Below are 27,730 nucleotides of genomic sequence, written 5' to 3' on the forward strand. Positions count from 1 at the left end.
ATGCCAGAGATTAAAAACAAACAAATAAAACTTAAATCTTCTAAATTTCTTTAAAAATCAGAATCCATGGCGGGGCGCAGTGGCTCACACCTGTAATCCCAGCACTTTGGGAGGCTGAGGTGGGCAGATCAACTGAGGCCAGGAGTTTGAGAACAGCCTGGCTAACATAGTGAAACCCCATTTCTGCTAAAAATACACACACACACACACACACACACAAATTAGCCAGGCATGGTGGCACATGCCTATAATCCCAGCTACTCGGAAGGTTGAGGCAGGAGAATCACTTGAACCTGGGAGGCAGAGGTTGCGTTGCACTCCAGGGGACAATGACAGAGTGTAATTTTGATCGTGGCCATTTCAAAAGCATTTGAACTGGAATTAGTTGGCCAGGTTGGGCCACCATATCTTGCATGTCTATGTCAGGGAGACTTGGCTTTCAAGGGGACAGCACTCAGCCCCAGGAGGAGCCTGCAATTCGTCCTTGTCTCACAGTTTGTGCCATCCATGGGGATAAAGGACAGTAAGGAACGAAACAGAACCTGCTGTCTAAATGGGGGAACCTGCACGCTGGGGTGCTTTCGTGTCTGCCCTTCCTCCTATGGATGGAACTGTGACGTTGTTGTGTGCAGAGAGAGCTGTGAGTCTGTGCACCATGACACCTGGCTGCCCAAGAAGCGTTCTATGTGTAAATGCTGGCATGGCCAACCCCACGGCTTTCCTGAGGCATTTCTACCTGGTTGTGATGGCCTTGTGATGGATGAGCACCTCATGGCTCCCAGGACTCTGGAATACTACCATCTACATGTACCACTTTTATGCTAGCTGGCATGTGCCGTTCCATACAAAGTTACTATTAACTGACATTTACCTATTTCCAGAAACAACAATTTTAGATATCATGCAATTTCATGACCAGTAAAGTCTGCTTCTCCAATGTCCTAACTGAAAGAAGATCATTTGTTAGTTGCCTTAAAATAATGAATACAATTTTGGGAGACCGAGGCAGGCAGATCACAAGGTCAGGAGTTCGAGACCAGCCTGGCCAACATAGTGAAACCCCCGTCTCTACTAAAAATACAAAAATTGGCTGGTTGTAGTGGCATGCGACTGTAGTCTCAGTTACTTAGGAGGCGGAGGCAGGAGAATCACTTGAGCCAGGGAGGCAGAGGTTGCAGTGAGCCAAGACCACGCCATTGCACTCTAGCCTGGGTGACAGAGTGAGACTCCGTCTCAAAACAAAAACAAAAACAAAAACATTTCCATAATGGTCCCTAACACTTCCTCACTTCCTTAACGTACCAATTACTTCTTACCTCTGCCCTGCCCTCCCCTCAGAAACTACTTTCCTTTTTCAAAAGAAAGTCAGCCGTATGTACATTGTGCCCAAGTCCTATGTTTCTTGATACATGTAACTCTACCAAGGTCTTATTAAGATGGTCTTTTAAACAATTGAATTATATCTTCAGATTATTAAAGGCTAATCCTAATGTGAACCTGAGGATAAAGTTTTGAGCAGAGTTGATCAAAATCAATTAAAATGGTCTCTTTAAAATGAAAGAAAGCCTCTTTAAAGGGAGGTGATGGAGGGAAGGATCAGAAAGCGCTGGGATAATAGAAATCTGTCTGCATGTGTGCCAGTGAGATGGGGTAAAAAGGAGGAAGCAAATGGGAGAGATGGACAGGAAAAGAGAAAATGAATTACTTGATTGATGATTAGGTGGATGTAGAGAAGCAAGTTAAAAGACTAAATTGAAGGGCAAATTTCCATCATCTACAGAAAGTTATACAAGACAGACTCTCCTTTTTGCTAACAGCATTATAAAAGAATGAAATCTCGGCCGGGCGCGGTGGCTCAAGCCTGTAATCCCAGCACTTTGGGAGGCCGAGACGGGCGGATCACGAGGTCAGGAGATCGAGACCATCCTGGCTAACACGGTGAAACCCTGTCTCTACTAAGAAATACAAAAAACTAGCCGGGCGAGGTGGCGGGCGTCTGTAGTCCCAGCTACTCGGGAGGCTGAGGCCGGAGAATGGCGTGAACCCGGGAGGCGGAGCTTGCAGTGAGCTGAGATCCGGCCACTGCACTCTAGCCTGGGCTACAGAGCGAGACTCCGTCTCAAAAAAAAAAAAAAAAAAAAAAAAAAGAATGAAATCTCCTTGGAAAAAAATTATACCTAAATTTCCCCAACAAGATTGCTTAGTAAACTATATTTTCTCCAAGCTATGCAGTTATTTTAACTGTTATAAAAGAAAAGAAAATGTTCACAATATATTTAGTTGTAAACCAGGCAATAAAATTATATATTGTAAAGCCTAATTAAAAATACATTGTGTATATGTGTATGCACAGTAAAAATGGGAAATATATTGACAAAAAGTGTCAGGTGGTAGACAAAATAATGGTCCCCAAAGATGTCGATGTCCTAAACCACAGAATCAGTGAACATATTGCTTTACTTGACAAAAGGAATTTTGCAGATTCATATTCATAAGTTAATGATCTTGAGATGGGGAGATTACCCTGGGTGGGCCCAATATAACACTAGAGAATAAGAGAGAGGCAGGAGGTTACAAATGAGAGGAGAAGCTATGAAGACACTGGGTTTGAAGATGGAGAAAGGGGGCCTCAAGCCCAAGGATATAGGCAGCCCTTGAAAACTGGAATGGACAAGGAATTGGATTCTCCTCTGGAGCCTCCAGAAGGAACACAGCCCTGTGTACTCATGTTAGACTTCTGCCCTCCAGACCTGTAAGATAATATATTTGTATTGTTTTAAGCCACTAAGTGTGTGGTAATTTGTTAAAGCAGCGATGGGAAATCAATGTAGATTCCATGACAAAAAGCAAAAACTATGTGATAAAAAGATATTGTCTAGTGGCCAGCAGCTTGAGTTTAAGTCACCTTGAATTTAGCAATCAGTTCCCACTAACCAACCAAAATTAAGTGACTTGCCAGTAATCCACTTAACCTGTATCCATGACTTCCTGAGGCGATGTGTTTGTTCTTTCCAGTCTGAAAAAATGACATAAACCCTGAGAAAGTATAAAGAGTCTCTTGTAGAATTCCCAGCAACCCAGCAATGCACAGAAGTTTAAATTCCAGGACCATACAAAAGTAAAAATAAAAGGAGATTTAAGAATAAAAAGCAAAATTAAATCTATGACATTAATAGTTTTGTGCCCAGTTATATTGTCAAAAAAATAATTGGTTCTGTAATCAGTGTGGTACTTTACGTGTATTTTTTCCTTTGTAAGATGTTTAATGCAGGGAAATCTGAAATGTTAGGCTTGTGATTAAGTTGAATGTTTAAATGCATTTCACTAAGTTTGCAATCAATGTGTAAATGGTTGAGGAGATTTGTTTTGTTCACTTAATATACATTTGATTTATTGGTTGTATAAGTAGTATGTGAATATTTAAAGCAACGAAAACTTGAACAGGCATCAGAATTACCGGGAGGACTTGGTAGAACACAGCCAGCTGCTTCTGATTCAGGAGGTCTGGGTTGAGGCCCGAGAATTTGCATTTCTGAAAAGCTCCCAAAGGCTATTTATGCTGTTGACTTAGTGGCCATGCTTTGAGGAACGCTTATCGTTTTAGGTTTTAAAAATGCTAAATGTTTGACAAATTCATAAGGTTATGAAACTGGACTGTAAACAAAGGACAAAGGGTGTGGAATATCCCTGTAGGCACAAAAAGCCCCTTGGACATTAAAGAACCTGTGGGCAAAAGGCAGCATGACAGAGCCTGGCAGAAAATGCCACTTTAGTCCTCTTTCAGCCTCAGGAGCTTCAAGTAAGGTGGAATCCAATGATACGGGGTTTGAGACGGAGCAGCTTCTAGGTTACTTTCACATTGGACTCAGTTGGGGGAACAAAGATATTAAAGACACTTAACTAGACAATTAGTTCATATTATTTTGTGAATGACATTGATATCTACTTCATGCTTAAAATTACTAGAAATCACCATTTTAATTCTTCCAGGCTACTAAAGATCTTTAAAAAATGAAAACGAACCTTTTTCACTGGAAACAATGACAACCCTGTAACTAGAGCTGGACTACAAGCACATTAATAGTAATCTGGGATTTATAGAGCTCTCCATCAATCTAAAACCCTAGCTTTAAATATTGTAAGAGTTTTATTATACGTGCTACAAATGAAAAGTAGACAAGTTTAAAAAATGCTCTCTGGTTCTGTAATGACTTTTCATTTTGGCGTCTTTTCATTTCTATTAATACATACAGTTCTGCTTGCCTTCCAGTACATTCTTACAGCTCTGCAGACGATCTTTGGCATTAGCCAACAATGGTAGCAAAAAAGCTTTTGCAAAATCCAAATTACTCAAATTTAAAGTTTCCCACATATACCAGTTTGCCCTGGAAGTTTAATGGCCAATATTAGAATTTTTCAAAAATGATTAACAAGTTAAAATATGTATTCAACCTATTTTGTCTAAATATTTAAAATGTCTAGTTTCATTCATCATCTCTTTTCCTACTGTTTAGAAAAAGGAAAGGCACGGCATGAAACTTTAAATGGAAAGATGGTTTGAGAGATAAAATGTTAACATCCATTATTTCTGGATGATGGTGGTATCAGTGGCTCTGTTTTTTTTTTTTTAATCTTCCTTAGTATATTCTATCAAAAGGAATATTATTTTAATAATCAGACAAAATACCATTCAAGAAAGGAAATTTCTCCCAAGCATGACTTTGAAAGTAATTGAAAATGCCCCAAGTCTTCTTAGAGCAATGGCTAATTCTTGGTCTTGATAAAGAAATGTACAAGATGAGCCTGCAACATCTTGTCACACCTCAAAGCAAGGGAGTTATCGAAGACTGATGGAGTTAGGTCAAAATGACCCAACTTGAACAAAGATGACATTGACCAAATATGGGACAATTTGATAATTAATAAGAATAATAATTATAATACATTGAAACGTTCAAATGTATGAGCATCCAATGAGTTTATAAAGATACTAATAAAATGGAAGAACAATGAGAAGAATCATAGCAAGACCAATTCTAACTCAATTTCAAAGAGAATTCTCAGATTGTATAAACTTTTGGTGAGAACAGTCAGACTACATAGATATCAGACAAAATAGCTGAGTATGTAAAGAGTGCCTTAGTACTGGGTACTTTTATGCAGGGCTCAGTGACCATTTTGAGAGAGTGACGGTTACTCTCTCCATGAAAACGATGGTCGCTATAAATAAATCCTTTCCAACCCTTAGTTTCTGTTGTTGTTTGGTGTTTTTTTTTTTTTTTTTTTTGGTATAAGATTGAAACTTGTTTAGGAATTAATGAAAACACCCTGAAGGCTGAAACAAAACAAAGCAAAATGAAACAAAAAAAGGCAATAAACAAAGCCCCTCATGAGCCCAGGAAAAGCTGGTGCAGAGTTAGTGTGGTTGGGTGAACAAATACTAAAAAATAAAAAACAAGTAGTGTGCTGGGTCAGACCAAACATGGATGTTGATGAGCAAACATGGATGTTGATGAGATGGACAATCATACAGCAATCCTGGTACTCTTAGGAGTTGAGTTGTTCCTAAAGTATTGGAACATGGTGAAAGTGTCTCAAAAGCCAAAGGCAAACAGGTTGTATTCTCATAGGGTCCTGTTATTCACTTCCTCTTTTGTCTCCATCCTGCCTTGTTCGAATCAGACTGCATGCCCTCTAAACTCCAGTTTCTTTCACTGACAACTCTTACCAGTTGAACAGCTGACTGGGAGATAGAGGAAGGACATTTTGGTTGTGCATATTACATCCTTGAGAACTCCGTAATCACTTAAAAATGGATGTTTCTGATTTTATTTTTTGTCAAATTCGGCCAAGTTCCAAAAGGAGACTTAAGCAGACTTAATCTCTATCCCCAATGTAAATTCGTTATGAGATAAACTCTCTGAGTCTCCCTCTAGGAAACCGAATATTCTAGCCCTCTGGCATCTCTACCAAGATAATGATTTTAGTTATATCAACATAAGAATGATGAGGAAATAAGATGGATAATACCCTCAGAAAACCTAGATGGGTTCTTGTCAAATGGGCTGGTGTTGGAAGAAGCCAGAGATGTTGAATAAAATTGCCATATTCAATTTATTAATGAAGGATCTATAATGGCCAGGTTGTTTTGATTTAAATGTTAGATCCCAAGTTTGAAGACCTTAGAGAAAGATGAACGGGGTATAATGACATTTAGAATAACTTATTCAAAATATGCTAATGGAAGTTCAGTGGGTCAGTGTAAGCTGTTTAGGAAAACCACAGATATAGCCAAAATTGAGTCAGTGCTTGTCTTGAGATTGGGTTAGATCGTAACTTGATTCAACCAACATTGCTTGAGTTTCTTCTGTGTGCCTGTCCTTTACAAGCATGATCTCATTTACCCTCATATAATGCATTAAGATAAGTAAAAGTATCTCCATTTTGCAACTGAGGAACCCGAGACTCAGAAGCATCCGGCCCAAACCATAAGGGCTAGTGTGTGGTAGAGCTGTGAATTGAACCAAAACGTGCCTCTGCTTTGAAGGCCCTGTCCTTGATGCTCCGGCACACTGCCTCTAAGAGAATATATCATTGCTCATGCTGTGAGAGACTGGTTTTGTCATCATTCTTCCCGAGAATACAGAATTTTCATACCTGCTGGGTTCTTGGTGTTCTCTGTAAAGGTTCATGGAAGTATCATATTTCCCATTAAGTACCAATTTATTACTACCTCATGAGGTACATATTTCCCATTAGGTACCAATATTTTGAAACATTTTACCAAAAATTATAAAACATTTAACCTTTTCAGTCTGGATATAATTGGTATAAATACATAAATAACAGTATTCCAGCTTTTTTTTTTTTTTAAGAAATATTCCTTTTAATATGACAATGATTCACTCCTCTTGAGGATTGGGCCTCATCCACAAATCCCTCTTAACTTTCATTATTTGAGAATAGCAATGATTGGAAACCCCTTTTATGGTGTCATAGGGGACATGTGGATATGTGGTTGTAGTGGGTTGAATGGCGTTTCCCCAAAATCCATGTCTACCTAGAAACTCAGAATGTGAGCTTCATCGGAAGTAGGATATTTGCAGATGTAATTAGTTAAGATGAAGTCATATGGAGTAGGGTAGGTCCTAAATTCAATGACAGACATTCTTATAAGAAGAGGAGAGGATACACAGAGAAGCCCAGGCAAAGATGGAGGCAGAGTTTGGGGTGATGCCAAGGAATGCCAAGGATGACTGAGAGGCACCAGAAAGGGAATTGTGGTCCTGTTGAAACATTGATTTTGGACTTCTAGCCTCCAGAACTATGGTCCTGTTGAAACATTGATTTTGGACTTCTAGCCTCCAGAACTATGGGAAAATAAATTTCTGTTGTTCTAAGCCACCAGGTTTGTAGTAATTTGTTGTGGCGGCCCTAGGAAACTAATACAGTGGTCTACATTCGTTTTCTTTTCTACTGGTTTTACATTAGCTAAACACACTTTAGCAATCACTACCATATGTAAATTACATCTATAGGGAAAGAAATTAGAGTAGAACAATGTTACATTATTTGGCTTTATATGGAGCCTTTCATACACGTGGTTCCTGAAGCTGCATTGCTAAGTACAATATTAGAAGGCAAACGACTGTGAAGCTATTATGCACTTTTCAGTAGTACACTCAGAGCATTAGACATGAAAAGCTGTCATTACAGAAGAAACAGAAAGCCTTGAAACTGGAGTGATAATGCCCCACTTGCTATTGCTAAATTCCATATGATTTAAAACTTCTAAAAAATCAGTGATCTGAGTCATGCAAAGGTGTCACTTCTAGTGTCACATCTAAAAGGACAAGCCCAGAGCAAGAAAAAGAAAAAGAATATCCAGTTCATAACCCCAGTAGCGCACCTGGTAACTGACAAAATCTGAGTATACCCTCACTTCTGACGTAAACTTAACTGAATATCTATGTGTATGTTTTGTGTTTTCTGATATGTTAGGGGGTGAGAAAGAGTTCCTAAGAGAGACTCTTCAATAAAGGGAAGTGAGCAATAGGACTGATTCTATCCAGGGGAACCTAGGCCTCCAGGGATCCATACTGAAGCAAGAAAACAACTCAAATCTTAAGGCTGTCTTCCCATGGATATAACATACACTCCCTTACCAGTTACAGTACATCTAGGTAAAGGAGATTGAGCAAAATTCAGAAGAGAGATGAGAGCCTGGTTGTGTAGAAAAAAGCTAACATAGCAGCCTTGAGGTGGCTGTCCTTCAAAGGGCTGCTTACAAGGCTGACCCTTGACTAGCATCTGGGAACTTGGACTTTAGGAGGGTTCCCACCATTCCCAGAACTGATAAGGGTGGTTCACTGTGCCCAAACTATTTGTATATGCACTTTGTTTAATGCTGAACACCTGCTTTCCTTCTGGAGTCTGGAATTTTGGGATCACGCTAGGCAGAGGGCACTTTTGTAACTAGGCCCCATTAAAAGGCTTGGGAACTGGTTTGCTGGGGAAATTAAGCACATCCTGTGTGACACCACTGGGAGGGCACTTGTGGAAGCTTGTGCCTAGTCTCCCCTAGACTTTACCTCATGCACCTTTTTTCTTGGCTGATTTTGCTTTGTGTCTTTTGTTGTGATAAGTCTTAGCCATGAGTATCACTGTATGCTGCTCCCTGTGAGTCCTTCTCATGTGGTGTTAGAGACTCCAACACATCATCTCCTCCAAAATATCAGTGGACAGCTCCACTTCAGTGCTCCCCTTCAGTCACCTTCAGATTATACAAAATGCAACTCAGACCGAGCTAAGGAGATTTCAGCCACAATATTCTGTATAGTGAATAGGTTTTATTATTGTAACAAGGAAGAAAAGAACAAGACATTTTTTTCCCTCCTTAATTGTCAGATCTTCTTTGGGATACTTGTTTATTATGATCTAATTTTTAAAATCTTACTTAACTCTAAATGTAAGACTTTTTATTGTAATAATACATCAAATGAGATCTAAAAAGTTTCTGCACAGCAAAAGAAACAATCAACAGAGTGAAAAGGCAACCTATAGAATGGGAGAAAATATTTGCAAACCTGTGTCTCATATGGGGTTCATGTCCAAAATATTAGGAATGCCTACAATTTAACAGCAAAAAAAGTCAAAATTAAAAAAATAGGCAAAAGACTTAAATAGATATTTCTGCAAAAAAGGTATATGAGTGGCTAAAAGGTATATGAAAATGTGCTCAATAGTACTAATAATTAGGGAAATGCAAATTAAAACCACAGTGCAATATCACTTTACACCTGTTAGGATGACTATTATCAAAATGACAAAAGATAACAAGTGTTGACAAGGATGTGGAAAATTGGAACCCTTCCGCACCATTGGTGGTGATATAAAATGGTGCCACTACTATGAAAAACAGTGTGGAAGTTCCTCAAAAATTTAAACATAGAATTATCATATGATTGAGCCCCCTTCTGCATATTTAGCCAAAGTAATTGAAATCAGAAACTCGAAGAGATATTTGTATTATTGTGTTCCTTGAAGCACTATTCACAATAGCAATATGTGGAAACAACCTAAATATTCATCAACAGATGAATGGATAAAGAAAATGTGGTATATATTTACAATGAAATATCATTCAGCCTTACAAAGAAGGAAATCCCAGCCTATGCAATATCACGAATGAACGTGGAGAACATTATGCTAAGTGAGATAAGCCAGTCACAGAAGGACAAATATTGCATGAGTCCACCTATGTGAAGTATTAAAATAGTCAAATACATAAAAGGAGAAAGTAGAATGGTGGTTGCCAGGGGTTGGGGGTGGGGGGCAATGAGCATAGATGTTCAACAAGCATTTCAGTTATAGAGGATGAATGAATAAGTTACATGTATATATATATACACATTTTTTTTTTTTTTTTTTTTTTTTTGAGACGGAGTCTTGCTCTGTGCCCCAGGCTGGAGTGCAGTGGCGCGATCTCGGCTCACTGCAAGCTCCGCCCCCCCGGGTTCACGCCATTCTCCTGCCTCAGCCTCCCAAGTAGCTGGGACTACAGGCGCCCACCACCTCGCCCGGCTAATTTTCTTGTATTTTTAGTAGAGACGGGGTTTCACCGTGTTAGCCAGGATGGTCTCGATCTCCTGACCTCGTGATCCGCCCGTCTCGGCCTCCCAAAGTGCTGGGATTACAGGCTTGAGCCACCGCGCCCGGCCCATTTTTTTTTTTTTTTTTTTTTTGAGACAGTCTCACTCTGTCACCTAGGCTGGGGTGCAGTGCTGTGACCTCAGCTCACTGCAACCTCCAACTCCTGGGTTCAAGTGATTCTCCTGCCTCAGCCTCCTGAGTAGCCAGGATTACAAGCATGCGTCACCACGCCTGGCTAATTTTTGTATTTTTAGTAAAGATGGGAGTTCGCTATGTTGGTCAGGCTGGTATCAAACTTCTGACCTTGTGATCCGCCCACCTCAGCCTCCCAAAGTGCTGGGATTACAGGCGTGAGCCACCAAACCAGCTTTTTTTTTTTTTTAACGGAGTCTTGCTCTGTTGCCCAGGCTGGAGTGCAGTAGCACGATCTCGGCTCACTGCAACCTCCACCTCCTGGGCTCAAGCGATTCTCCTGCCTCAGCCTCCTTAGTAACTGGGACTACGGGCGAGCGGAATTTTATTTTATTTTATTTTTAGTAGAGATGGGGTTTCACCATGTTGGCCAGGCTGGTCTCGAACTCCTGACCTCAGGTGATCCGTCTGCCTCGGCCTCTCAAAGTGCTTGGATTACAGGCGTGAGCCACCACACCCAGCCATAAATAAGTTCTAAAGATCTGCTGTACAATACATTGTATTTTGAATGTGTATTTAGGATTTTTATTCCTTGTTCTGATTTTATCTTTCCTTTCTTTGGTGGGTGAGACTGAGGACCAATCTGTAAGGTGCTTTTTTTTTTTTTTTTTTTTTTGAGACGGAGTCTCGCTCTGTCGCCCAGGCTGGAGTGCAGTGGCCGGATCTCAGCTCACTGCAAGCTCCGCCTCCCGGGTTCACGCCATTCTCCTGCCTCAGCCTCCCAAGTAGCTGGGACTACAGGCGCCCGCCACCTCGCCCGGCTAGTTTTTTGTATTTTTTAGTAGAGACGGGGTTTCACCGTGTTAGCCAGGATGGTCTCGATCTTGTGACCTTGTGATCCGGCCGTCTCGGCCTCCCAAAGTGCTGGGATTACAGGCTTGAGCCACCGCGCCCGGCCTGTAAGGTGCTTTTTAAAAAATCAGGTTTAAAATATGTTTCTTTGAAGATTTTAGAATATTAATGGCTTCCCTTTTGTTCCTGAACACATCCAGCTTGTTGCTGCCTTAGGCTGATGCATCAGCAGTTCTTTCTGTGACGCTCTTCCCACAGCATTGTGTACCTGGCTCTGTCATTTTATTGAGCTCTTAACTGTCCCCTCCTCAGAGAGGCCTTCCCTGACCACCCAATCTAAGGCAGCCCCTACCCTACCAACAAATAACCCTGCTTTAGCTTCATCGTAGCACTTATTTCAACCTGCTCATCTATTCATGCTTTATTTATTTGTTTAGCAAAAGCCTCCTTGCTCCAGAATGTAATTTCCACTCCAACAAGAAGCTTGTTTGACTTGATCAGCATTTTATTTTATTTATTTCTTTGAGACAGAGTCCCGCTCTGTCACCCAGGCTGGAGTGCAGTGGCTCAATCTCGACTCACCGCAACCTCCACCTCCCGGGTTCAGGTGATTCTCCTGCCTCAGCCTCCTGAGTAGCTGGGATTACAGACATGTGCCACCACACTCGGCTAATTTTTGTATTTTTAGTAGAGATGGGGTTTTGCCGTGTTGGCCAGGCTGGTCTCGAACTCCTGACCTCAGGTGACCCCCCCACCCCCCGACCCCTCGGCTTCCCAAAGTGCTGGGATTACAGACGTGAGCCACCGCGCCCAGCCTTGATCAGCATTTTATTCTCAGTGCTAAAACAATGTCAGGAAGAAAAACGAGGCATTCAATAACTATTTCTGAATAAATGAATAATTAAATCATTTGAACAAATAAGTGACACTTTGGAAATTGCATTTAACAGCTTTCAAGAGACTGGCCCGGTTTTCTTTCTTTCTGTTGATATACTCACTATATTCTCCCTCAGGCTCTTCTTTCACCAATGTGCAGGCACTTTTTATTTGACCAGGCTCTCAAAGCACCTGGACCAGCAGATGGAGAAGCAACACCGTCAATCAGTGTCAGGTATGCACGATTCTTTTGATTTGAAAGGGCCAACAATGTCATTTAATCATCCTCCAATCCCTTTGCACCTTAAAATGTTAAACTTCTACAAAAAGCAAAGGAGGCGATTGCTGAGGGTTACCAGGTGCGTATCAGCAAGGTAGATGTCATTAAGATTCGCTTCCTTGCATCTCCTGTTCAATTGCATCGGTAGAAAGTGGTGGATTTCTCTTGTCTTCTTCAATTTAGCTTTATTGAATTTCTGAGTCCCAGCATATCTTGTTTGTCAGATATTTTGGCAGATTAAGCAGTAATGAGGTACACAGAAGAAAGTCAGATTTCTACAATAGCTACCCTACTCCTTTTTCTGACATCCCCCATCTCCCATCCCATACTCTTCCGATATTGTACTATCTTTCTTCTCTTTGTACCTTGAGGATTTCCTCCTCCCCCTCCCTAATTGCACCTGTTCTCATGGCACAGCCTTCTGCAATTCTCCCACATTGAGACCATGGAGCTCATTTTTACCACTGAGCTTGTATTTCTTCAGCTCTCAACTTCACTCAAGGTCTTTATCTCCAATGGCTTGTGAACATTTGCACTCAGAGGTTCAACCTTTAATGCAATATGTTCAGTACCTAATCTGTCACTGTCTCCACAAAGCAGAAACTCCTTTCATTTTCCTGCTTCTGTCTTTTCCCTCTGTTGATTGTGCTTGGTATACTTTCATTGTAATAAATCATAACTATGAGTATGACTATATGCTGAGTCCTGTGAGCCCTCCTAGAGAATCATCAAACCTCTGGGTTGTCATGGGGACCTCTTGACGTGAAAGTCAATGTTTTCTTTTCTCTTTTTCTTTTCTTTTGAGATGGAGTTTTGTTCTTCTTGCCCAGGCTGGAGTGCAATGGTGCAATCTCGGCTCACCGCAAACTCCGCCTCCAGGGTTCAAGCGATTCTCTTGCTTCAGCCTCCTGAGTAGCTGGGATTACAGGCATGCGCCACCACACCCAGCTAATTTTTGTATTTTTAGTAGAGACAGGGTTTCACCATGTTGGTCAGGCTGGTCTCGAACTCCCGAACTCAGATGATCCACCTGCCTCGGCCTCCCAAAGTGCTGGGATTAGAGGCATGAGCCACCGCGCCCGGCCCAATATTTTCTATAACTTGTTTCACTGTCCCTCTTGTGGGCTGAATAGAAGAAGCATTATGGGGTAATCAAAACAACACAGCCTTAAAAAATAAAGACAGCTTGATTTAAACCCTGACTTAGTCAGCTTCTAAGCTCCATTAACTTCTCTGAGCCATGCTTTCCTCATCTATAAAACCAGGCCAATAATACTTACTTTCCAAGATTTTTTAAAAGATTTAGAGATAATAGCACAAGAGGTCCACAGCAGACACTCTTTAAGGAGTAGCTATTATTTTCAGTGTTTTGCATAAGATAAAATGATCAAAATGAATTATATGGACTCCATTTTGTAGACCCATGTATTCATGTAGCAATGGAACTATAATAATTATATGGACTCAAAATGTCCCAATCATTTTGGAACTTGTAACAAAAAAAAAAAAAAATCTGTAAGCAGGCTGTTTTGCTAAGGATCTATGTAGAACTCCTCTGAGGATTTGCAGTGAGAATTGTGTGGACAGCAAGCCCAGAAAAGAGCACGTTCATACCCATCCTCAATTTTCAGCCCATGCTTGGCTGTTTGTCTCTTGCTCTTGGGATCCTGCCCACTGCACTGATTTCTGGACCCTGACCTCCTTCTGACTGCCAACCTGCACTGCTCACCTCCTTTTTTGGATACTCAGCTGTTCCTCCCACTGAACCCTCTTCCAACCAGTGCTTTACATATGACTCATTCACCATCTTTCACCTGGTCCTACATGGCGGATCCCCGCTGAAACTTTGCTTGGATATGTCTCTGGTTTCATCCCTTGATCAGCTTGTAATATTTGCTTTTGAATAAAGTATATTTCACTTTTGTGGAAGCAGAATTGTTAGACAAATATAATCCCAGTCAGTGGCAGAGTATTTGAAAGAAAAAATTTATGTTCCTTTATTCCTTTTGCCCCTAGAATCCAGAGGCTAATCACACTTCTTAATACTTTCATTGTCCCATCTGAAATAACATAACTAAAAGGTTTAAAGATGAGTTATTTGAAATCTCTTCAGCAAGTCAAATGAAGTGAATTTTTTAGTATATACCAGGGTGGTTGCCATAAAAAGCAGACGGTATCTCAATAAATAACTTTATCGCGTATCATTTTCAGGAAAAGAATCATTAGTCTTCTCTTTTGAGGGCAAAACTTTTAACAAAGATATTTGCTCTGGATTTTTTAGCCAGACATGATGTAGTGGTAAGAGCATTGCATGAGGAGTCAGGAGGCCTATGCTTCAGTCTTTCATTATAATATAGTGGGTAAGAGTCTTTCCCCATCTCTCCCTTCATCTAGATGGGAGTGAGCTACTCGTACTTCCTAATGAAATATAAGTGGAATTGTTTGCACTGCTTCCCTGCTAAGGCGGCTTTGAAACAAGTATGCCTTCTCCATGCTCTGTTCTCCTTGGTCCTGGCTGGATGTTAACACCCAGACTGACCTTGGAGGTCACATGTTGAAGATGGTAGAACCACTCTCAGCCAGTGTCCCTGAATAACCCACGTAAATTAATAACCTGTTCTTCCCTCTTACCAATCAGGAACATCTGCACTATGTTAGCACATTGACATTTGAGATTTTGTGTTATAGCAGCTAGTCTGTGCCTAATTAAGTTGTTTCACTTCTTTATGACAATCTGTTTGGGTTGTTATAAGGATTAAACAAGTTAGAAAAATACCTGGCACATAATAAATGCTCAATAAATGTTATTAATAGTTATCAATGTGATTACCTAGTCTGATAGTAACTGGTTATGAGTCACTGAACGTCAGTTTCCCTGGACCTTCATTTCCTCCTCAACTGTTAAATCTAAGAGTCATACTTGATGAACTCAATATTTCCATAAGTTTGAAATTTTATGATCAGAAGCTTCTTCAAAAAATTGCCAAGAAAAATTATTTCAACCCATGGAAAGTGGCCACCATAGGATGAGGGAGAGGCATTCCGAATATCAGGGAAAGAGGGAAAATGGAGAACAGAACAATCAGAGGGAAAACCATTATTTAAAGAGAAGCATGTTTTCTTTCTGAAATTTATCCATCAGATTCTGAAATCGGCTTTGGAGAGAAGAAAATATTTACAAACCGGGCCGTGTCCGTGAGACTTTCATTCACACCCAAATGAATATCTTGTGTGGTAAGAAAACAAGGGTGTCCTCCCAGAAGTGCAAAGCCTACAATTAAAAAAAAGAAAAGAAAAGAATCATTTGGAAAAAAAGAGCTAAAGTGGAAAACAAAATTACAAAGAATTGGCATAATCTCAACTGAAAAGTCAAAATCTTTAAAGCTCTCCAACTTCTCTGATAGAGAATTCCCATGCAAAACAAAATGAGGAGCTGAGGGAAGTAGATACAATTTTGTGCTCAAGTACTTAACTCTCCTTCATATGTGTGCCCATTTCTCCACCCTCTTATTCAAGATGTGACAATAACGAAGCATCATTCCCTCTTTGGGGCTATCCCTGGTTTTGGTTCTCTAAAACATACAAAGCTGGCTGGGTGCAGTGGCTCATACCTATAATCCCAGCACTTTGGGAGGTCGAGGTGGGTGGATCTCCTGAGGTCAGAAGTTCAAGACCAGCCTGGCCAACATGGCAAAACCCTGTCTCTACTAAAAATAAAAAAATTAGCCAGACGTGGTGGCAGGCGACTCTAATCCCAGCTACTCAGGAGGCTGAGGCAGGAGAATCGCTTGAAACTGGGAGGCGCAGGTTGCAGTGAGCCGAGATCATGCCACTGCACTCCAGCCTGTGCAACAGAGCAAGACTCTGTCTCAAAAACATAAAAATAAAAAAAATAAACTATATGACGCTGTCTTGGTTGGAAGATAAGGAAAACAGTAAAGTGGCCCTTTGATTTTTTGACTCTTAGTGACTTGAAACCACTATCTCAATGCTTACTTTCTTTTATTTTTAAGCCTTTCATTTATATTTATTTATTTTTTGAGACACAGTCTTCCCCTGTCACCCAGGCTGGAGCCCTTTCATCACACATTCTGGGGAAAATTATGGGAGATGATGACATCCAATCAGAACTTTAGTATCTCATTTGAGACTGGTTTAATGCTCAGAATTTCTCCAATACATAATTAAAGGCAAATACACATAATTGCAAGATAGAGGTTTGTCCAAGGAATTTTGCAAACATTACTTTTCTCCTCCTTATTATGATGTCCCTGATTTATCTTTTGGGAAATAAGCAACAGTCACAATTTGCTAATCCCATCTGTTTCCCATAAAGAGGGAAGAAATCATTAATTGCACGGTCAATTGGGGAATGAGGAGTTTCAGATCCACAAAGGAGAATTTGACTCAAAATCTCACGAAACATCCCACTGAAGCCTTAACACGGTTTGAATGTGGACTGATATTAAATGATATTAAGGAATCATCATTTTTGTTCAGTGTGATCATGACATCATAGCCATATAGGACAATATCCTTATTTTAAGATACAAAATGATATATTTTGGGGTAAAATATCATTATAACTTTAATTTACTTTAAAGTAGTTCAACAACAAAAACAAATAGATAAAGAAGGCAACATATTAACAATTGTTAGACTGATATAAGAGTATTGGTATGTTCATTATGCTAATCTTTTTACTTTTCTGTTTATTTGAAAGTTTCACTATAAAAAGTAAAAATCAAACCCACACAAAGCAATGGTCCCCATTTCTGTTACTGTATATAAAATGAAATAATTATAGTCTACCTATTTTATACTCAAAAGTGTTCTCTTAAATATCCCTAGACCAAATGATCTTTTACTAGAGACCACCATGTTCTGACCCTAGCAATGACCCTTCACAGAGTATGGTCATGTGATGGCACAGTATTAACATTCTTTCACTGAATCCCTTAGTCTGACAAAGTGTACAGTAGATATTACAAGAATTTTACAGAAAAGGATTCTGAGAGTCAGAGTCTAAAACATTGTGCAAGATTGTTTTTAAGTCCCCACAGTCCTAGGCCTTGCCACAGGGATGCCAGCTATTGAGTCAGCTCAAAGTGTGATCTACAGAGACAGAATGACATAGTGGGACTGGGCTCAGTCTTCTTCATCTGAAAAATAAGACAGTCTGCCTAGAGTTGTAAGATTCCTTGCAGATCTTATGTGCTAGGTGCCAGGTAGGATCAAAGAATATGAAATGCCCAAACAGTCCTACTTGCTATAGGACCTACAATGAACAATCTGACCCCATTTCTGATGTTTGCCTGCCCACCTCTCCCCGCCTGACCCTTCAGCCCTACATCTGGGCAAGCTGATAAGGAAGTTCAGGTGCTCCCTCCTTTGGCACTAGCAGGAGGTTCAAACTGCACAAGCCCTACCCTGTGCACGGGAATCCTCATCCCAGCCCCATCGCCAAATCACACTAGAACTCCGTATCCTTTCTCTGCTCTCTGAGGCTACTTTTGGACCTGCTTGGGAGCCAGACCTACTATCCCCAGAAAGCCACATGATGTGAGTAATAAACTTTTTCCTATCTTCCTGGTGCATGTGAGATATTCTCACTCTCAGCAATCAAACCAAATTTTAGGTGGATGGCACATCTCATGTCTATGGAGTAACTACACACCACAAGAAGTCCTGGTCTCACTGTATGATTCTGAAATTTATTCATTCAATCTGAAAATATGTGCCTGGGGCTGTTCCAGGCACTGAAGAAAGCATTGTAAACAATAGACAAGTCTTTGACTACACGGAACTTACTTTCAAATGGGGAGAGACAGAGTGTAAACTGAATGATTAAATTAAATATATTGTGTGTTAGGTACTGATAAGTGCTATAAGAAACACAGAGCAGGGAAGGAGAATAGGAAATTTACAGGACCCTAGTTGCAATTTTAAGTAGTATGGCCAAGGAAGCCACACTGATTGTGGGACGTTTGAGTAAAGACCTGAGGAAGATGATGAGTGAGCCATAGAAAACATATGAGATAGTGGGAAAAGCATGTGCAAAGTTCCTGTGTAAAGGTCATGATTGGTGGGTTCAAGAGACAACAAAAGGCTGTGTGCGGTGGCTCACACCTCTAATCCTAGCAATTTGGGAGGCCAAGGTGGGCGGATAACCTGAGGTCAGGAGTTTGTGACCAGTCTGGCCAACATGGCGAAACCCCATCTCTACTAAAAATACAAAAATTAGCCGGGCGTGGTGGTGGGTGCCTATAATCCCAGCTACTCGGAAGACTGAGGCAGGAGAATCACTTGAACTCAGGAGGTGGAGGTTGCAGTGAGCCAAGATTGCACCACTGCACTGCAGCCTGGGCAACAGAGTGAGACTCCGTCTAAAAAAAAAAAAAAGAAAGAAAGAGAGAGAGAGACAACAAGAAGGTGGTGTGGATGGTGCAGAGGTGAGGCTGCTGAAGGAAGCTGGGGAGAAGGCAACAACTTTGACTTTTGTCTGGATAAAATGGGAAGCTTTTGAAGGCTTGGAGCAGCGGAGGGACATGATTTGACTTACATTTTAATTGGACATCTGTAGCAGGGCCAAAGCAGGGAGACAAGTCAGGAGACTGTTGCGAAAATCTGGGTGAGAGTTGATTGGCTGGAACAGGGTGGTAGCAGCTAATGTGGTGAGGAAATGGTTGGCTTCTTCATATGTTTTGAAAGTGTATCTTTTCAAAAACCCAACTTTTTATTTCATTGATCTTTTGTATTTTTTTAGTCTCTGTTTCATATATTTCTGCTCTGATCTGTATTATTTCTTTTCTTTTACAAATTTTGGGTTTGGTTTGCCCTCGCTTTTCCAGTTCTTTAAGATGCATCATTAGGTTGTTTATTTGAAGTTTTTCTATTTTTTTGATGTAGGCATTTATCGATGTACACGTCCCTCTTAGTACTGCTTTTGCTGTATCCCACAAGTTTTAATATGCTGTGCTTCCATTTTCATTTGTTTCAAGAAATATTTACATTTTCTTATTAATTTTGTCAATGACTCAATGGTCATTCAGGAGCACATTTTTAAATTTTCATGCATTTATATTTTTTCCAAAATTCTTCTTATTATTGATTTCTAGTTTTACTCCATTGTGATCAGAACATATATTTAATATAATTTAAGTATTTTTTTAATTTGGGGTACCTGTTTTGTATCCTTGATAATGTTCCATGTGCTGAGGAAAAGAATGTGTACTCTGCACCTGTTGGGTGAAATGTTCTGTAAATGTCTATTATGTCCATTTGGTCTGTAGTGCAGATTAAGTCGAATGTTTCTTTGTTGATTTTCAGTCTGGATTATCTGTCCAGTGCTGAAGGTGGAGCGTTGAAGTCCTCAGCTATTATTGTATTGGGTTCTATCTCTCTTTTTAGCTCTAATAATACTTGCTTTATATATCTGGGTGCTCTAGCATTGGGTTCATATATACCTTTAGTTGTTATATTCTCTTGCTGAATTGGCCCCTTTATCATTACATAATGGCCTTCTTTGTCTTTTCTTCCAGTTTTTGTCTTGAAATCTATTTTACCTGATACAAGTATAGCTACTCCTGCTCTTTTGTAGTTTCCATTTGCATGGAATATCTTTTTCCATCCCTTCATTATCAGTGTATGTATGTCTTCAGAGGTGAAGTGAGCTTCTCAGCTGTTCACCTTGCTTCCTACCTCACTGAAAAAATTACAGCAATAAGAGGAGAACTTCCAGATTCCACTCCATTTCCTCACTAGTCAGCATCTGTATTCATATACTCTGCTTTCCTTTCTATTAAGCATAGATGAATTTTCTTTTTTTTTTTTTTTTTTTTTTTTTGAGACAGAGTCTGGCTCTGTCACCCAGGCTGGAGTGCAGTGGCCGGATCTCAGCTCACTGCAAGCTCCGCCTCCCGGGTTCCCGCCATTCTCCTGCCTCAGCCTCCCGAGTAGCTGGGACTACAGGCGCCCGTCACCTCGCCCGGCTAGTTTTTTGTATTTTTAGTAGAGACGGGGTTTCACCGTGTTAGCCAGGATGGTCTCGATCTCCTGACCTCGTGATCCGCCCGTCTCGGCCTCCCAAAGTGCTGGGATTACAGGCTTGAGCCACCGCGCCCGGCCATAGATGAATTTTCTATGCCCCATGTAATGCCTCCACTCATGCACTAGAAGCCACTCCCCTTGCCTACTCAAAGACATTGCTCTAGCAATTCCTCCCTTTCTCCCTTATGTCACCAACATCTTGAATGGGTTGTTCTCATTTTTTCACTCATTACTAAAAAACAGATACAGATTTTCTGTTGGTCCTAATTTCTCTGACAAGTATTCCTTTAATTGTTTGCTCCCCTTTGCAGCAAAGCTCTTTGTTCTTCTTTCTCTTTCTAGTTCCTCTCTTCTCATTTCCAACAAACCTATAAGGCTTTGTCCCCAACCACTGCTGCACCAAAACTCATCTCACCAAAGTTATCAGTGACCTTCACGTTACTACATCCAATGGTCATTTCTGATCCCTCTTCCTTCTTGACTTAGCAGTATTTAACAAAGTTGATCTTCATTTTCTACTTGATAAACTTTCTTCACACAGTGTCCAGGACATCACACCTGTTTGCCTTTGCATCTACCTTGGTAGTTGCACCTTCTCAGTCACCATCGTTGGTTCCTTCTATTTTGCTTGACTTCTGAATGTTGGTTGTGCCCCAGGACCAGCCCTTGGTTCTCTTCTCTCATCCTTCAATCTATACTTACTCTCTTTATAATTATATCCAATCCCATGGCCTTAAATATCATCTATATGTTGGACATACACAAATATCCCTAGGCCAGTTTTCACTCCCAAATTCCAGACTCATGTCCAACTGCTATTTTAACATCTTTGCTTATATGTCTAATAGACACTTCAAACTCAATATATCTAAGACCAAATTCCCAACCTTCCCCTTTTCATTTGTTCCATCAGCAGCCTTCACATTTGCTCAAGCAGAAATCTTAAAGTCATCCTTGACATCTCTCTCTTACCCAATACATCAGTAATCTTGTCTTTCCCTTCAAAACATATCTAGAATCTGTTCCTCTTACCCTCTCCACTACTGCCACCACAGCCCCAGCTTCTATAATTGATAGCTATCTATTGACAGGCTTCACTACTTCTACCTTGTTTTCACCCTGGCCCCCGCCCCCACAGTCTATTCCACAGTTTATTCTCAGTCAGTGGGATCCTTTTAAAATGCAATTAGATCATGTCCCTCCTTTGTTCAAGATCATCCAATGATTCCCCATTTCACTCAAAATAAAAGCCAAAGTCCCAATAATGGTGTGCTTGTTTTTCCCTCAGTTCCAGGCACATTCTTCTCCTTGCTGAGAGTACTTATCATCTTCCAACATACTGTACCATCCACTTATTTATTATGTCTGTTGTTTATTGTCTGTGTACCCACTAGAATGTAAGCCCCATGAAGGCATGGATTTTCCTGTTTTGTCTACTGAGGTATCACTCTCGAGCACCTAAAATAAAACCTGGCAAATAGTAAGTGCTTAATGAATACTCATTGAATGATTAAAGGAGGAATTTTGACTCTGAAGAAAGGACCCATTCTTCTCATTTGTGAACAGCCTCTCATTTTGCTAACAGAAAGAACAGAAATTTCTATTGTCTGTGAAGCAACGTAATGAAGTTTAGTGGTGAATATAATCACTAATCACTCTTGAGTACTTAATTTCTTTATAAAAGGCAACTTCAGCTAAACACATATAAATACTGCACATTCGTCCAAAAATTATTTATTGTGCACCTACTAAGTGCCTAGTACAGGTATGAGTACCATTGAGGGTTGAGGACTATGGATGAAGATTTCAAGCAAACTTTCAGACCTCCTGGTAGGTCTATTCCAAGTCACACTCTTTCTTTGATGATAAGTCATTTTGCTATAGCAACTCAGGATTAGTCTGCTGCCCTTCTACTTCCCTGTTTGTGCTATACAGAAGATCCATATGGTGCCTGGACTTACAAAATAGGGGTAGGAAGAAGAGTAACAGAAAGTGTGTACAAGTAGGAGCCAAATACTTCAGCAGTTCATGAAAAAGATTAAATGGGGAGGAAATACTGCCTCTGAGAAGAAATTGCCTTTGCAATTGTTGTCACAGATCAAAAAGAAGCCTCAGATCCCTGCCCAAAAGTACAAGTCACGAATTTGCCAGTTTGCCAGGTCTGGATGGTAATACGTGCTTACGAAGGGCATCAGAGATTTTGAGAGGCCACTAGAAGCTGCCATTGCCAAGAAGAGGACAGAGAGATGGGCTTCCACTCTCTTTCCACCCTTTATCCAGAGGAGCCTGCTTTTACCTGTTTCATTTGTTTATGCTTTAACATCAGCTATTTTTGAACAAAGGGTTTCTTCTGTTTTCTGTTAATTTCTTTTCTTTCTTTCTTTTTTTTCTTTTCTTTTTTTTTTTTGAGATAGAGTATCACTGCCCAGGTTGGAGTGCAGTGGCGTGATCTCAGCTCACTGCAAGCTCTGCCTCCCAGGTTCATGCCATTCTCCATTCTCCTGCCTCAGCCTCCCAAATAACTGGGACTACAGGTGCCCACCACCACACCTGGCTAATTTTTTGTATTTTTAATAGACATGGAGTTTCACTGTGTTAGCCAGGATGGTCTTGATATCCTGACCTTGTGATCCACCCGCCTCGGCCTCCCAAAGTGCTGGGATTACAGGTATGAGCCACCATGACCGGCCTCTTCTGTTAATTTCTTAATTTCTGTTTGGGAAAATAAAAGTAAATCTTATTTTGCTCTTTCACTTCCCCATAGATCCCTGCCCGCTTTGGAAAAAAGAGTATAAATAGAATTCATTCACTGGAAATATGAGGGATCCGAGGACCCTTGCTGGTAGAACGAAGGCAGTTATTAACCTCTCTGTGCTTGGCTTTTGTAACTGCAGAATAGTATCACAATTTTTATATTGGCATCTTTGTACAGATGATGATTTTGAAACAGCTGTTAAAACACCAGCTTCCATTTCACCTTGAAAGTGAAATACCAATGTTAAATAATGAAAAGAACCATCTCTTAGAATGCCTTTTGCATCTTTTATCAGCTACTGCATTTACTGAGATTAATAAATGTATCTGTCTATCGGCTCAATTCATTTGCTATAAAAGAATATAATCATTGGTAGACACATAGGAGAATTGTCTGGTTTGCCAGGCAGGCACACACAAAGGGTGGACGAGGCATGAATGATCTACAACTACACACAGCTACATCGATACATCTCACAATGTTGAGTGGACGAAGTGAGACACAAAAGAGCGCATGCTGAATGATCCCATTTATGTAAAGTTCAAAAATAGGCAAAACGAATCTGTGATGTTAGAAGCCAGGATAATAAGTTATCCTTGGGTGGATAAGGAGTAGTGACTGGAAGGAAATAAAGGGTATTGGGGAGCTTCTGGGTGCTACTACCATTCTGTTTCTCTAGCTGGGTATTAGTTAACGATGGTTTTTTCATCGTAAGAATTCATTGAACTATACATTTAATGATTTGTGCACTTTTCTGTTTGTGTGTTACACTTTAGTAAACACGTTACATAAACAATTACTATGGTAAGAGTTGGGTGGAGAATTTGATTCTGTCTCCTGAGATAAGTAGGAATATGAATGTAGCTCTGAAACTCAGGCTTGGAACAGAATTGCCAAAGACTGTCCTGTGAGGATCATCTCAGAGGCTGGCACAGATTTGGGGCAGTAACAGTTATAATTATACCTATTTTAATTCTAAGCACCAAAGTAACAGGTGGTACTTGTTGAAAAATTGTACCAAAGGACAACTGTTAAGACGCACATACACACAATAGGAATATTCTGTCATGATTTTGATTGGGGTTTACTGTTTCTGTAAACAATTAAGGCAGCTACTCGCTTTGAGTGATTCTACTGTTGAGTTTGGCAGGATGCCATATGCAATTATTGAGGATAATGACAAATGCTCCATGAACTATAAGTTTTAACAATCATACGTTCCTTGCTTCATGTATTTGTTGTTATTATTTACGATTTTGGGAAGGTTTCTAAGGATTTCTTTATAGAAAACCATCATTTAACAAAAGGCTTAATGCCACCAGTAGAAACAATTTTACTAGAATAAAACATGACTATTACATTCCGTATAATTAAATTAAATCAATAGATTCAGTTTACTAAATTAGATATTTAAAAATATATATTTAGTAATAGCTTCCAATCCTGGGTCTGCCATTTATTAGCTACATGCCTTTGAGCCATTTGCTGGCCCCATTTCAGCCTGTTTTCCTCAATGGTCTTGCTCTCACAGAGTTGTCATGAGGATTAAGTGAGATAACACACATAATTAATGTAGAACACCTGGCACGGGATCTGCATCCAAAAACTTATTAAATTGTCACTCTCGTTTTTATTAATAGATTAACTACCACATTATTATACATGGTGAAACCAATCATTTATTCAGAAATATTCTGGTTTCAAACATAACATTTGAACGGGGAAAAGTCATAGAAATGCCATGAACTCAGCAAAATCCCTTTTAAAAAAACTTAAATTTGAGAAATTTCTATGTATTAATCAATTATTTTGGTGACTTCAAAAAACACCACTTCTCTTAAGTACTAATGGTAAAAACAAACAAACAAAAAGATACAAGATAAAATAAAATAAAATAAAATAAAATAAAGTTCTACCCAACCCATGGAATACTAGTGTTGAAAGGCAGCAGAATTTGAGAATTACTGACTGGTTTATTCATTTCTCCCCTACCATCTGTCAGATATCAACATGATCTCTTATAGCAGCCAGCTTTAACGAGCAACATGTTCTTATCTGTTCTCTTCCTAGGGCTTTAAAGATTAGCACCTTATAAATCTTCCCTCTTCCTCCTTCCTTCTCTTTAGGGGGAAGGAGTGTGCATTAGTAAGAATAGTGGGCTTCAGATCTGAATCTTGGTGCTACTGGTATTAATTGAGTGAATCTGGCAAGTTGCGTAATCCCCCTGAACTTTCTTTTTGATATCTATTTGGTAAGCTTGCAAGGTAAAAATCTGATCATTGCAAGGTAAAAAATCACATGTAATAGTTGTTTGCGTCTAAGCCCTAGGAAGCTCTGATACTCGTAAGGTAGAATAATCTATTTGAAATATCAACGAATATGTTTTTGTTTGTGGTACTTCCTCCTTAACCCTGTCTGATTGCTCACTTGGGCAGTCATATTATTGATTCAAGTGAGGTCTGGTAGAGCAGAAATGCAGAGAGAAAGAAAAGAGGCAATTTGTGTTATGAGTTTCAAAGTGTCCATTTTGAAATTGCAGAGATGATACCTTGAGAAAAAAAATATCCTTAACAGCCTAGAATTCTAGGCACAAAAGCATAGATTTGGAATAATCCATGGATAGTCAGAGCCAGTTTTTCCTCCTGCTTTGTTTCCTGGCCTCCAATACTGGGAACTGAAAGGAGAAGAAGAGAAGCAAGAGAGGAGAAGCAATAGAAATAAAAATCGATTGACCTTTGACACTGTACCCTGCTATGTGTTCCCCAGGTCAACTTCTGAAGGATGGGGAGCATGCTGGAAAGCTCCATGAGTTTGGAGAATCCTAGAACTGAGGACAACCTGTCTTGCTTTTTTTTTTTTTTTGAGACGGAGTCTTGCTCTGTGGCCCAGGCTGGAGTGCAGTGGCCGGATCTCAGCTCACTGCAAGCTCCGCCTCCCGGGTTCATGCCATTCTCCTGCCTCAGCCTCCCGAGTAGCTGAGACTACAGGCACCCGCCACCACGCCCGGCTAATTTTTGTATTTTTAGTAGAGACAGGGTTTTACCATGTTAGCCGGGATGGTCTCGATCTCCTGACCTCGTGATCCACCTGTCTCGGCCTCCCAATGTGCTGGGATTACAGGCGTGAGCCACCGCGCCCAGCCCTGTCTTGCTTTTAAGACAGACCTCTAGAAGGCAATAAATGTTATAGAGCTCCCTGGCACCCAGCAAGAGGAAGAAACAATACAGTAGAGGCAGCCTTGTAGTACCTCTGTGCCTAATGTGTCTTGGAGAGCTGCTAAGAGGTTGAGAGAATGAAACCACGAGATACATTGTTGTAATGGGGTCACTGTCACACAACCATGAAATATTAGGCTCACAGACACTTTGAAGGGTGAGAAGAGTAGGGTTTATTGGATGAAAAGAGAAAAAAGGGAAAATAGGGACTCTCAAAAGAGCAAGAGTCCTGCTAGTAGTCTTCCTGCCTCTCAGATTGAATCCCAGGTTCCACCTCGGAACAGGAGAGGCCAGCTCTTCCCCGCTGCAAATGGTGTGAACTTCCTGAGGCTTCACCCCCGTGTGCACTCCTCCCAGTGTGCAGGCCGGCTGGAAGTTCTCCAGTGACCTCTTTATACTTGGTTGTCTCAATATCAGGTCTTTTAATGAGAGTGAAGCAAACCTTGCAGTAAGTAGGAGACAGCCAAGATCCAATGGGAATATAGAAGTCCCAACAGAACCCAGCATGGACATTTGATGATGATGTTCTAATGACCAAGGACCGGATCCCCATAGCCCTACATGTCTTGACATTCAGATACTCTCCATGATTTAACCATGGCTGTGGGGAAATGGAGAGGAGACCCAAAATGGACAAAATAAACCATGAAACAACTGAGGATTGCCTAACATTGCAAAGATTAAATTTCTACCATCTAGCAGAATTGAGACACACAAGGAAATGTTCTTGACATGCTAGAAAAATAGACACATTTCCTACCCACTGAGTTCGAGGCCTGAAAATGTGTGCCCACCTACATTTATTTTCTGAACATAAAGAGTTATATGGAACTTCTACTCAGTTCCTTATGGAATTCTTATAGATGAAGCTAATTTTTCTGCTTGCAGCTTTTATGAGAACTGGAAATCTCATCCACAGGCTTGCACTGCTGCTTCCAGTAAAAAATGTTTTTTTTTCTTTGTGGTTGTTAGAGGCAGACAAATCCCCGCACTGGGTTACCCCTCCAAAGTTTTCACCCTCGATCCCTCTCTTTAACACAAGTGTGAATTTGGCAGTGGACTTACCTGTTTCTGTAGACAATCTTGTTCGGGTACTTCTTTTCTCAAAAATCATGCCTAAGGACTTCCCTTGCAATAAAGGCAAATACTATAAATCAAGGACAAGAATAGAATTAAAATATATCTTATGTATAAATTATGTTTTAAAACATATTCTTTATTAGAAAATAAGTAATAACTACCCCCAAATAAGTGTTTAAAATATTGTTTAAAAAGTGAGTTTAGGCCAGGTGCAGTGGCCAATGCCTGTAATCCCAGCACTTTGTGAGGCCGAGGCAGGTGGATCACCTGAGGTCAGGAGTTCGAGACCAGCCTGGCCAACATGGAGAAATCCCGTCTCTACTCAAAATACAAAAATTA

At 40.4% G+C, this 27,730-nt stretch overlaps 1 protein-coding gene across 1 annotated transcript in view; it reads right to left on the bottom strand.

Annotated features, from left to right (window-relative positions):
* OTC (ornithine carbamoyltransferase) overlaps nucleotides 1-27,456 on the bottom strand; it is a 53,529-nt gene extending 26,073 nt beyond the window's left edge. Inside the window, exons 1-2 of the mRNA XM_025371956.1 lie at nucleotides 27,377-27,456; nucleotides 15,476-15,563 (exon numbers count right to left, since the gene is read on the bottom strand). Coding sequence (XP_025227741.1) covers nucleotides 15,476-15,563; nucleotides 27,377-27,425 — 137 coding nt within the window. The 5' untranslated portion in view covers nucleotides 27,426-27,456. The remainder of the gene's footprint in view (nucleotides 1-15,475; nucleotides 15,564-27,376) is intronic.
* Between the last annotated feature and the right edge of the window lie 274 nt (nucleotides 27,457-27,730).

This window comes from Theropithecus gelada, chromosome X, assembly GCF_003255815.1.
Source record: "Theropithecus gelada isolate Dixy chromosome X, Tgel_1.0, whole genome shotgun sequence".
Taxonomy (NCBI): Eukaryota; Metazoa; Chordata; class Mammalia; order Primates; family Cercopithecidae; genus Theropithecus; species Theropithecus gelada.